Raw genomic sequence first — 13,500 nt, 5'->3', positions numbered from 1 at the left:
GTAACTCTTAATTCCCAAGATTATTTGTATCGCGCAGTCCCATACAACAGCCTGAACACAATCTAATCTCACTGAACTTTTTTGTTTTTTGAGGGAAATCTCACTGAACTACTCGTGTGCACGTAACGCGTCAACACTGGCAATGCTCCGTTCCATTGCCCTGCGAGCTCTGCCTCCTCGTCTCGGCACAAGGGTCCTCCTCGCTGGCAGACGGAGCAGGGGCCGCGCTCTGACAGGGAGCGTCGGAGTAGGCCGGCTCGTCGGAAATAACGATCTCCAAACGGGTAGACATGACGTCCATATGGTCTGTGCCCACCGCCGCGGCTGCGTTTGCTTCGCGCAGCGCGTCGTGGTCCGACGAAGACGTCGGGACCTGGAATGGCGGAGCAAGGGTCGCCATCGGACAGGTGGCGCCGGAGGAGGCCGACTCGTCGGAAATAACGATCTCCAGCTCCAGACGGGTGGACGTTACGTCCATGTGCTCCGCGCCCGCCGCCGCCGCCGTGGCTGCGTCTGCTTGCTGCAGCGCGCTCTGGTCTGACGAAGATGTCGGCGCCTGGAACGGCGGCGCGGCCATGGCGACGGCGTAGTACACGGGCGGCATTGTCCCGGCGGCGGCGCGGTGCTTGGTGGTGGAGCGGCAGATGGGGCAGGTGGGGTGCTGCCTGAGCCAGGTGTCGATGCAGGCGGCGTGGAAGGCGTGGCCGCAGTAGGGCAGCACGCGCACCACGTCCTTGGCCTCGTACTCCTCCAGGCACACCGTGCACCTGCACACTTACTTGCGTCAGTACACCATTATTTTCGCAGTAGGGCAGAACTGAAACAGAGCAATGTGCTGAACTCTGAACTGGAACAGAGTAATGTACTGTGTTCCTTCTTCTCCTAAACAGAAAATGTGCTACTCTGGATAAAAAGAAACGACAAGTGGAGCTGTCTTAACTGTGACTCCTCCTGAGCTGGCGGCCGCTGCGAGTCGTCGCCGGTCCCGAACTTGGCCGTCGGGAAGGTGGTCACCACGGACGGCTCCATCCCACGGATGCCGCGCTCCACCTGCCCAACAAATACAAGTTGTAACTTCGCAATCGAACGGTAGTGTACATGCAGAACGTACGAGGGAAACTGGAGAATCAAGCTAGGGGGAGAGGAAGGATGCCTAACGTGAATGGCCGGGAAGGAGGCGGCGTCGCTGGCCTGGGCGGCAGCGGCGTGCTCCGCCGCGGCGGCCCTGAGGTGGATGCGCGCGCAGAAGAGCCTGGTGAAGACGAAGAGCACGAAGAAGGCGCTGACGGAGAAGGCCATCACCGTGGTCACCGTGTTCATGCCCATGCTGCTCGGCCCCGCCGGCGAGGTCATTCCTCCTCCTCTGCTCCTGCACGCTGGTTCGGCTCTGTTTCTTCCACACGTCTTTCGCGCTACAGGGAATTAATCTCTGAAAAAGGAATTTCGCAAGAATCCTAGTATCATCTACCTCTCCTCCGTCTCCCTCCGTTTGTTCTTGCATAATAAAGAGGAAGAGGACATGGAAGAGGAGGAAGAAGAAGATGCGTTGCGGATAGAGGCCAAGCGTAGCGACAGGAAGCCCGCCCTGCCCCCTGATGCCCGTCTCCCCCACAGAGATTGTTTAATCATGCGCTAACTAATAATCTATGCTCGCCTGTGGACTAATCCTGGAGAATCTAACCTAGTTGCTCATGCGCTAACTTGTACTCACTTAGTAATTAACAAGTCAATTATAGAGTAGGCCGGCCGTCGGTCTCATCCGTGGTGGCGCCCGCCCGTCGTCGCGTTATGAATTTGCAGCGTGAGCGAGCGGGTGAGTGTTTGTCAGTGTGTCCCTGCGGCCTTTTCCACGGAACCAACGCCGTGGCCTAAACGCCCTGCTTGTTCGTTCGCGTTGGACTCCAGCCAGACGGCCTCAGTTTGTTAGGAGTGCGAAGAAGGATGGTGGTCTACGTGGTAGTAGTCGACGCACCGACCTGCCGGGGAAGCAAGATGGTAGATGGGTGTACTCTTGGAGCACATAGCACGGCACGGCGAACCGGGGAAGAAAACCTAACGGGGCCTGGTCTTTATAGGAATCATTCATTATGATAACTAAAGGATAATCTTTGTTCTGTCTTCTTAATCTTATACACCTAGCTTGTTAATTTTTACTAATTCTAGTTCTCTCAACATGTCGCTTTATATGTCAATTCAACGTGCCATCATGAATTTATTTTTTTGCGAACACATACATCTTGCAGATCTTTCCGTTGATAGAAGAAATAATGAGTACAAGAAAGAATACAACACCTGACACGAACGCAAGAAGGCGTGAGTATGATCCCCGGAGGATGCTCGACCCGAACAGAGGATACAACATAGCTAAACCCACCTAGCCCAGACTCCAGCCATGGAAGGCGAGGAGACGGGACTCGGGATACCCAAACCATGTCACAACCATCACGAGGCACCTCTGCCGTGCTGTCACGCCTCCAAACCCGAGTACATAAACATACCCACGTCAAAATAAACACCTAGAAATCGACAAGTGGGCAGCACGACCTGACCAGGTTGGACGTGGGAGTAGTGGGGGAAGCACCGACGACATCGTTCATTGCCCCTGGATGCCCATGCCTAGGTAGGTAGGCCGAACCAACACGGGTGTCTAACATCTAGAAATCCAACAACAGGGACGCCCGCGAGAGAACAAGACATTTCATATTCCATGACTCCAAAATCTTGTGTTACAAAACTGTGATATAACTTTCTGTGGTATGGATGCTGGTAATGCATCGTCTAGCTAGCCCTATCTATGAAGTACTGCCACTTGGTAAAAGTACATGTATGTCGTGAGAGAAAGTAATAATTTAAACACATTTTTAGATTTCTACACATGATGCTTCCCTGTAAAGTGTGCCATTGTGTTTTTTTAACAATAAGATGATTTTACTCCTCAAATGATGGTCATATCCTTTACAATGAGGTCAGAAATAAAGACGGGGTTTGAAGATTCCGAGAAACTTGAAATCTAGTTCTAAAAGAGTTTTTTTTTGCTTACCCATCCATAACTTTGTATGCCCTTGTGTATATGCAACAATTGTACTTGTTATGTGAATTATGTTCTTTAGGTTATATACATCCAATCAATTTATGTTGAAATTTCCACATCATGAACAAGATTATTGATGCTTTGTTGCTACCCGGTTAGTTGATACTAGTGCCTTGTTTTTCGTTGTTAAAAATGTATGTATACACAAAAACATCTACGGTGATGCATTCGAAGTGTTGGAACATTTTTTTTCTGCTAATAATGTTGAAACATTTCCTTGCACACACATAGTAAAGAAAGTAAAATATAAAAGAAATGTGAGATCTATCCAAAATTGAAGACCCTATACAAAAGTGCTAGTGCCTTTGTAAATGTGGCGGCACCCGACCTAGAGAGGTTGAATTCAAGGGCCGATAAGTCAGGTCCCATATGGCGCGTCTAGCACCCGTTCCCAAATTGGCGCTTGCGCGCCACCTTAGTGGGCCGTCTGCCCATAGCGCACTTGCACGCAGACACTCGCCCATTGACGGATGGCACGTTGGACAATCGACGTTGCCATTGGTTGCACAACTTTGGCCATTGAACATTGACCATAGGGAATCTTTGACTTTTGAAACAACAAGAATATAAAAAATCATAAATTTCAAAATAGTTCAAAAAAATTCATTTTTCTCAAATTTTAGAAAGTTCATAAATTTGAAAAAAAAAACGCTAATTGAAGAAAAAAATTCCACAAATCTTGAAAAAGGTTCGTCAAGTTTTAAAAACATGTGAATTTGAAAAAAGTTCTTAAATTTTGAAAAGGTTCATGAACTTTGGAAAAGATCACGCATTTGGAAACGTTCATGGATTTGAAATCTTCAAAGAAAGGAAAAAAGTTTGAGAATTTGAAAATCATGCACATTTTCAAAAAGGCTCACCAAATTGAAAAATCTCATGAAATTTTAAAAATTTAAAAGAAAACGAATGAAATAGAAAGAAAAAACAAAATAAAAATAAAAAAAAGGAAAAGACAGAACAAAACAAAACAAAAACCAGAAAAAACATGTGCGTTGAAAACCGGAGGGAACCTTCTAGAATGTTCCCAAAATAATCTGGGGAAGAGACAATGGGCCGACAGCCCATTTAAGACTTAGCGATAGAGGGGGCCGGGTGCGGGTCCTGCCTATGTCTCATTTTTAGCGAGACATATGGTTATCTTGACTGCGTGCACACTACAGGGACTAGATTTGGGCTGGCTCAGTGGAGACATAGGTTTACGCGATGACAACATTTAACGTCATACTGGCGTCACACTAATTTTTGTTTTTTCTTTATTTTTTTAAATTATATTTTAAATGAGTATACTTCATAAACATAAATTTACTAAAGAAAATTTGAAAACCTTAAATTTAAAAAATTGTTACCACAGTACAAAATGTTAGCGCAATTTTAAAAAATATTGATAGCATTAAAAAAACTGTTCGTCACAATAAAAAATGCATCCGTTTACAAAGAAATGTACGTGAAATTTTGGAAAAAATACTAATACAATGCACAAAAAATGGTTTGCATAGTAATAAAAATGTTTCACCATTTCAAACAATGTACGTGATATTTTAAAGAAATGCTCCCGCATTTCAAAACGAGCTTGTAACATTCTAATAAAATGTTTATACAATGTAAAAAATGTTTGAATAGGATTAGAAAAAATTTAATGCCATTAAAAATGATTCAACGGGTATTTGAAAAATGTTGACCATGTGCTCAAAACATATATTAAAAGAAAAATGTAGATAATCTATTTGAAAATGTTTAATTTGTATAAAAATTTTGACGTGTATTTGAAAAAAATCATACATGTGTTAAAAAATAAAGCCATTAAAAACAAGCAGACAAACAAAGGAAACCGATAAAACAAATAAAACCAACATATAACAAAGAAAAAACCCAAACAGAACCGATTAAAAGCAAAGAAAATCAAAGTATGATGAAGAAAAAATGACAACATAAGAAAACAGATGGAGAAAAAAAACCAACGAGAAAAAAAATAAAAAGAGAATTAAGAAAGAAAATTAACCCTAAAGAGTGAAAACCGGACAGAGGAAAACCACACAGAAAAAACAACCCAAACAGTGAAAAACAAGACAAAAAGAATAAGCGCAGATTAAAAAAAAACATGATCTGCCACAGTGCTGGGCAAGCCCGATCGCGCCGCGCTTCAGGCGATGGGAGTTACCATTTCGCTATAAGCGAGATATAGCTCCCGTGGGTTTGTGCTGTAAGCGTCAAATAGGATTTGGGCACAAACCACCCCTTAAAATGGCTTGCTCATGTATCTAGGCATCACGTCCGCGACAAGTAGACCGACTCCTGCCTGCATCTACTACTATTACTCCACACATCGACCGCTATCCAGCATGCATCTAGAGTATTATGTTCAAAAGAACAGAGTAACGCTTTAAGTAGGATGACATGATGTAGAAGGATAAACTCATGCAATATGATATAAACCCCATCTTGTTATCGTCGATGGCAACAATACAATACGTGCCTTGCTGCTCCTACTGTCACTGGGAAAGGACACCGCAAGATTGAACCCAAAGCTAAGCACTTCTCCCGTTGCAAGAAAGATCAATCTAGTAGGCCAAAACAAACTGATAATTCGAAGAGACTTGCAAAGATAACCAATCATACATAAAAGAATTCAGAGAAGATTCAAATATTGTTCATAGATAAACTTGATCATAAACCCACAATTCATCGGTCTCAACAAACACACCACAAAAGAAGATTACATCGAATAGATCTCCACAAGAGAGGGGGAGAACATTGTATTGAGATCCAAAGAGAGAGAAGAAGCCATCTAGCTAATAACTATGGACCCGAAGGTCTGAGGTAAACTACTCACACATCATCGGAGAGCCTATGGTGTTGATGTAGAAGCCCTCCGTGATCGATGCCCCCTCCGGCGGAGCACCGGAAAAGGCCCCAAGATGGGATCTCATGGGTACAGAAGGTTGCGGCGGTGGAATTAGGTTTTTGGCTCCGTATCTGGTAGTTTGGGGGTACGTAGGTATATATAGGAGGAAGAAGTACGTCGGTGGAGCAACATGGGCCCCACGAGGGTGGAGGGCGCGCCTGGGGGGGGGGGTAGGCGCGCCCCCCTACCTCGTGCCTTCCTGGTTGATGTCTTGACGTAGGGTCCAAGTCCTCTGGATCACGGTCGTTCCGAAAATCACGTTCCCAAAGGTTTCATTCCGTTTGGACTCTGTTTGATATTCTTTTTCTGCGAAACTCTGAAATAGGCAAAAACAACAATTCTGGGATGGGCCTCCGGTTAATAGGTTAGTCCCAAAAATAATATAAAAGTGTATAATAAAGCCCAATAATGTCCAAAACAGAATATAATATAGCATGGAACAATAAAAAATTATAGATACGTTCGAGACGTATCAAGCATCCCCAAGCTTAATTCCTGCTCGTCCTCGAGTAGGTAAATGATAAAAACAGAATTTTTGATGTGGAATGCTACTTAGCATAATTTCAATGTAATTCTTCTTATTGTGGCACGAATGTTCATATTTAATATGATTCCAGATAAAAGTTTAATGTTGACATAAAAACAATAATACTTCAAGCATGCTAACCAAGCAATTATGTCTTATCAAAATAACATAGCCAAAGCAAGTTATCCCTACAAAATCATATAGTCTGGCTATGCTCCATCTTCCCCACACAAAATATTCATATCATGTACAACCCCGGTTTCCAAGCAATTGATTCATACTTTTTAACGCGCTTCAGCCTTTTCAACTCTTGCGCAATACATGAGCACAAGCCATGGATATAGCACTATGGTGGAATAAGGTATAATGGTAGGGGTTATGTGGGAAGACAAAAAAGGAGAAAGTCTCACATCAACGAGGCTAATCAACGGCCTATGGAGATGCCCATCAATTGATGTCAATGCAAGGAGTAGGGATTGCCATGCAACGGATGCACTAGAGCTATAAGTGTATGAAAGCTCAAACAAAAGAAACTAAGTGGGTGTGCATCCAACTTGCTTGCTCACGAAGACCTCGGGCATTTGAGGAAGCCCATCATTGGAATATACAAGCCAAGTTCTATAATGAAATTTCCCACTAGTATATGAAAGCGACAAAATGAGAGACTCTCTATCATGAAGATCACGGTGCTACTTTGAAGCACAAGTGTGGTAAAAGGATAGTAACATTGTCCCTTCTCTCTTTTTCTCTCATTTTTTTTATTTGGGCCTTTTCTCTTTTTTTATGGCCTCTTTTTTTTTAGTCCGGAGTCTCATCCCGACTTGTGGGGGAATCATAGTCTCCATCATCCTTTCCTCACTTGGGACAATGCTCTAATAATGATGATCATCACACTTTTATTTACTTACAACTCATGAATTACAACTCAATACTTAGAACAAAATATGACTCTATGTGAATGCCTCCGGTGGTGTACCGGGATATGCAATGAATCAATAGCGACATATATGAAAGAATTATGAATGGTGGCTTTGCCACAAATACAATGTCAACTACATGATCATGCAAGGCAATATGACAATGATGGAGCGTGTCATGATAAACGAAACGATGGAAAGTTGCATGGCAATATATCTCGGAATGGCTATGGAAATGCCATAATAGGTAGGTATGGTGGCTGTTTTGAGGAAGATATAAGGAGGTTTATGTGTGATAGAGCGTATCATATCACGGGGTTTGGATGCACCGGCGAAGTTTGCACCAACTCTCAAGGTGAGAAAGGGCAATGCACGGTACCGAAGAGGCTAGAAAATTGCGGAAAGGTAAGTGTGCGTATAATCCATGGACTCACATTAGTCATAAAGAACTCATATACTTATTGCAAAAATTTATTAGCCCTCGAAGCAAAGTACTACTACGCATGCTCCTAGGGGAAGGGTTGGTAGGAGTTAACCATCGCGCGATCCCGACCGCCACACAAAGGATGACAATCAATAAATACCTCATGCTCCGACTTCGTTACATAACGGTTCACCATACGTGCATGCTACGGGAATCACAAACTCCAACACAAGTATTTTTCAATTCCACAATTACTCAACTAGCACAACTATGATATTACCACCTTTATATCTCAAAACAATTATCAAGCATCAAATTTCTCATGATATTATAATTAAAGCAAATTGCCATGCTATTTTAAGACTCTCAAAATAATATAAGTGAAGCATGAGAGATCAATAGTTTCTATAAAACAAATCCACCGCCGTGCTCTAAAAGATATAAGTGAAGCACTAGAGCAAAACTATATAGCTCAAAAGATATAAGTGAAGCACATAGAGTATTCTAACAATTTCCGAATCATGTGTGTCTCTCTCAAAAGGTGTGTACAGCAAGGATGATTGTGGTAAACTAAAAAACAAAGACTCAAATAATACAAGACGCTCCAAGCAAAACACATATCATGTGGTGAATAAAAATATAGCTCCAAGTAAAGTTACCGATGGAAGTAGACGAAAGAGGGGATGCCTTCCGGGGCATCCCCAAGCTTTGGCTTTTAGGTGTCCTTAGATTATCTTGGGGTGCCATGGGCATCCCCAAGCTTAGGCTCTTGCCACTCCTTGTTCCATAATCCATCAAATCTTTCACCCAAAACTTGAAAACTTCACAACACAAAACTTAACAGAAAATCTCGTGAGCTCCGTTAGCGAAAGAAAACAAAACACCACTTCAAGGTACTGTAATGAACTCATTCTTTATTTATATTGGTGTTAAACCTACTGTATTCCAACTTCTCTATGGTTTATAAACTATTTTATTAGCCATAGATTCATCAAAATAAGCAAACAACACACGAAAAACAGAATCTGTCAAAAACAGAACAGTCTGTAGTAATCTGTAACTAACGCAAACTTCTGGAACTCCAAAAATTCAGCCAAAATAGGAAGACCTAGAAAATTTGTTTATTGATCAGCAGCAATTGGAATCAATATTTTATCACGTTCTGGTGATTTTTAACAATTATTTTCGTGAACAGAAAGTTTCTGGAATTTTCAGCAAGATCAAATAACTATCATCCAAGAAGATCCTATAGGTTAAACTTGGCACAAACACTAATTAAAACATAAAAACAAATCTAACCAGAGGCTAGATCAAATATTTATTCCTAAACAGAAGCAAAAAGCAAAAAACTAAAAATAAAATTGGGTTGCCTCCCAACAAGCGCTATCGTTTAACGCCCCTAGCTAGGCATAATAGCAAGGATAGATCTAGGTATTGCCATCTTTGGTAGGCAATCCATAAGTGGCTCTCATAATAGATTCATAAGGTAATTTTATTTTCTTTCTAGGGAAGTGTTCCATGCCTTTCCTTAACGGAAATTGGAATCTAATATTCCCTTCCTTCATATCAATAATTGCACCAATCGTTCTAAGGAAAGGTCTACCAAGAATAATAGGACATGAAGGATTGCAATCTATATCAAGAACAATAAAATCTACGGGCACATAATTCCTATTTGCAACAATAAGAACATCATTAATTCTTCCCATAGGTTTCTTAATGGTGGAATCCGCAAGGTGCAAGTTTAAAGAGCAATCATCAAAATCACGGAAACCTAGCAAATCACACAAAGTTTTTGGAATCGTGGAAACACTAGCACCCAAATCACACAAAGCATAGCATTCATGATCTTTAATTTTAATTTTAATAGTAGGTTCCCACTCATCATAAAGTTTTCTAGGGATAGAAACTTCCAACTCAAGTTTTTCTTCATAAGATTGCATCAAAGCATCAACGATATGTTTGGTAAAGGCTTTATTTTGACTATAAGCATGTGGAGAATTTAGCACGGATTGCAACAAGGAAATACAATCTATCAAAGAGCAATTATCATAATTAAATTCCTTGAAATCCAAAATAGTGGGTTCATTAATATCTAGAGTTTTGATCTCTTCAATCCCACTTTTACCAATTTTTGCATCAAGATCTAAAAACTCCGAATTTTTGGAACGCCTTCTAGGTAAAGGTGGATCATATTCAGTCCCATCATTATCAAGATTCATATTGCAAAACAAAGATTTAATAGGGGACACATCAATAACTTTTAGATCTTCATCTTTATTTTCATAGAAACTAGAAGAACACGCTTTCACAAAACAATCTTTCTTACCACGCATCCTAGCGGTTCTTTCTTTGGACTCATCAATGGAAAATTCTCATGGCCTTGAGAGACTCATTGATATCATGCTTAGGTGGAATAGATCTAAGTTTCAAAGAATCAACATCGAGAGAAATTCTATCAACGTTCCTAGCCAATTCATCCACTTTAAGCAATTTTTCTTCAAGCAAAGCATTGAAATTCTTTTGCGAATTCATAAATTCTTTAACACTAGTCTCAAATTCAGAGGGCATCTTATTAAAATTTCCATAAGAATTGTTGTAGGAATTGCCATAATTATTAGAGGAATTACTAGGATACGGCCTAGGATTAAAGTTTCCTCTATACGCGTTGTTACCAAAATTATTCCTACCAACAAAATTCACATCCATAGATTCATTATTATTCTCAATCAAAGTAGACAAAGGCATATCATTAGGATCAGAAGAAACACTTTTATTAGCAAATAAATTCATAAGTTCATCCATCTTTCCACTCAAAACATTAATTTCTTCTATCGCATGCACTTTCTTATTAGTAGATCTTTCAGTGTGCCATTGAGAATAATTAACCATAATATTATCTAGGAGTTTAGTAGCTTCTCCTAAAGTGATTTCCATAAAAGTGCCTCCCGCGGCCGAATCTAAAAGATTTCTAGAAGCAAAATTCAATCCGGCATAAAATTTTGTATAATCATCCACAAATTCAAACCATGTGTAGGGCAATTACGTATCATTAATTTCATCCTCTCCCAAGCTTGTGCAACATGTTCATGATCAAGTTGCTTAAAATTCATGATATCGTTTCTAAGAGAGATGATCTTAGCGGGAGGAAAATACTTAGAGATAAAAGCATCTTTGCACTTATTCCAAGAATCAATACTATTTTTAGGCAAAGACGAAAACCAAGCTTTAGCACGATCTCTAAGCGAAAAAGGAAATAGCTTCAATTTAACAATATCATTGTCCACATCTTTCTTCTTTTGCATATCACACAAATCAACGAAGCTATTTAGATGGGTAGCGGCATCTTCACTAGGAAGGCCAGCGAATTGATCTTTCATGACAAGATTCAACAAAGCAGCATTAATTTCACAAGATTCAGTATCGGTAAGAGGAGCAATCGGAGTGCTAAGGAAATCATTGTTGTTGGTATTGGTAAAGTCACACAATTTGGTAATATCTTGAGCCATCGTGACAAGCAAGCAATCCAACACACAAGCAAACAAGAAGCACGCGAAAAAGAGGCGAACGGAAAAGAGAGGGCGAATAAAACGGCAAGGGTGAACTGGGGGAGAGGAAAACGAGAGGCAAATGGCAAATAATGTAATGCGGGAGATAAGGGTTTGTGATGGGTACATGGTATGTTAACTTTTGCGTAGACTCCCTGGCAACGGCGCCAGAAATCCTTCTTGCTACCTCTTGAGCACTGCGTTGGTTTTCCCTTGAAGAGGAAAGGGTGATGCAGTAAAGCAGCGTAAGTATTTCCCTCAGTTTTTGAGAACCAAGGTATCAATCCAGTAGGAGGCCACGCACGAGTCCCTCGCACCTACACAAACAAATAAAATCCTCGCAACCAACGCAATAAAGGGATTGTCAATCCCTTCACGGTCACTTACGAAAGTGAGATCTGATAGATATGATAAGATAATATTTTTGGTATTTTTATGATAAAGATGCAACGTAAAATAAAAGCAATAAAAATAGCTAAGTGTTGGAATATTAATATGATGGAAAATAGACCCGGGGGCCATAGGTTTCACTAGTGGCTTCTCTCGAGAGCATAAGTATTGCGGTGGGTAAACAAATTACTGTTGAGCAATTGACAGAATGAGCATAGTTATGAGAATATCTAGGTATGATCATGTATATAGGCATCACGTCCGCGACAAGTAGACCGACTCCTGCCTGCATCTACTACTATTACTCCACACATCGACCGCTATCCAGCATGCATCTAGAGTATTAAGTTCAAAAGAACAGAGTAACGCTTTAAGTAAGATGACATGATGTAGAGGGATAAACTCATGCAATATGATATAAACCCCATCTTGTTATCCTCGATGGCAACAATACAATACGTGCCTTGCTGCCCCTACTGTCACTGGGAAAGGACACCGCAAGATTGAACCCAAAGCTAAGCACTTCTCCCATTGCAAGAAAGATCAATCTAGTAGGCCAAACCAAACTGATAATTCGAAGAGACTTGCAAAGATAACCAATCATACATAAAAGAATTCAGAGAAGATTCAAATATTGTTCATAGATAAACTTGATCATAAACCCACAATTCGTCGATCTCAACAAACACACCGCAAAAGAAGATTACATCGAATAGATCTCCACAAGAGAGGGGAAGAACATTGTATTGAGATCCAAAGAGAGAGAAGAAGCCATCTAGCTAATAACTATGGACCCGAAGGTCTGAGGTAAACTACTCACACATCATCGGAGAGGCTATGGTGTTGATATAGAAGCCCTCCATGATCGATGCCCCCTCCGGCGGAGCGCCGGAAAAGGCCCCAAGATGGGATCTCACGGGTACAGAAGGTTGCGGTGGTGGAATTAGGTTTTGGCACCGTATCTGGTAGTTTGGGGGTACGTTATATAGGAGGAAGAACTACGTCGGTGGAGCAACGTGGGCCCCACAAGGGTGGAAGGCGCGCCGGGGGGGGGGGGTAGGCGCGCCCCCTACCTCGTGCCTTCCTGGTTGATGTCTTGACGTAGGGTCCAAGTCCTCTGGATCACGTTCGTTCCGAAAATCACGTTCCCGAAGGTTTCATTCCGTTTGGACTTCGTTTGATATTCTTTTTCTGCGAAACTCTGAAATAGGCAAAAAACAGCAATTCTGGGCTGGGCCTCCTGTGAATAGGTTAGTCCCAAAAATAATATAAAAGTGTATAATAAAGCCCAATAATGTCCAAAACAGAATATAATATAGCATGGAACAATAAAAAATTATAGATACGTTGGAGACGTATCAAAGACCCATCCGTTAGCTTAGCATAATGATCGTTTAGTTTTATTGCTATTGCTTTCCTCATGACTTATACATGTTCCTCTGACTATGAGATTATGCAACTCCCGAATACCGGAGGAACACCTTGTGTGCTATCAAACGTCACAACGTAACTGGGTGGTTATAAAGATGCTCTACAGGTGTCTCCGAAGGTGTTTGTTGGGTTGGCATAGATCAAGATTAGGATTTGTCACTCCGTGTATCGGAGAGGTATCTCTGGGCCCTCTCCGTAATGCACATCACTATAAGCCTTGCAAGCAATGTGACTAATGAGTTAGTTACGGGATGATGCATTACGGAACGAG

General features: G+C 41.4%; 1 protein-coding gene across 2 annotated transcripts; it reads right to left on the bottom strand.

Moving 5' to 3' along the window:
• Positions 1-1,600, bottom strand: LOC123126172 (RING-H2 finger protein ATL65). Of its 2 annotated transcripts, XM_044546554.1 has the most exons (3): positions 1,159-1,600; positions 941-1,050; positions 1-767 (listed from the first exon to the last, which is right to left on the bottom strand). In XM_044546554.1, the coding sequence occupies exons 1-3, from the start codon at positions 1,351-1,353 to the stop codon at positions 131-133; spliced, it is 942 nt and encodes a 313-aa protein (XP_044402489.1). In that variant the 5' UTR covers positions 1,354-1,600; the 3' UTR covers positions 1-130. The 2 variants fall into 2 exon arrangements, with proteins under 2 accessions (XP_044402489.1, XP_044402488.1); XM_044546553.1 differs by having other exon boundaries at positions 941-1,600.
• Positions 1,601-13,500: the final 11,900 nt, after the last annotated feature.

The sequence above is a fragment of the Triticum aestivum genome, chromosome 5D, assembly GCF_018294505.1.
Source record: "Triticum aestivum cultivar Chinese Spring chromosome 5D, IWGSC CS RefSeq v2.1, whole genome shotgun sequence".
Lineage (NCBI taxonomy): Eukaryota > Viridiplantae > Streptophyta > Magnoliopsida > Poales > Poaceae > Triticum > Triticum aestivum.
Note: the sequence above shows the minus strand (reverse complement) of the source record. Positions and strands in the feature narration are given on the sequence as shown.

What these genes read in the sequence shown, in the direction of transcription:
- LOC123126172 (XM_044546553.1), bottom strand. Translation starts at nt 1,353, where the DNA reads ATGACCTCGCCGGCGGGGCCGAGCAGCATGGGCATGAACACGGTGACC. An exon ending in CCAGCTCAGGAGGAGTCACA is followed by an intron (nt 768 to 940) that starts GTTAAGACAGCT and finishes GTAAGTGTGCAG; the next exon opens with GTGCACGGTGTGCCTGGAGG.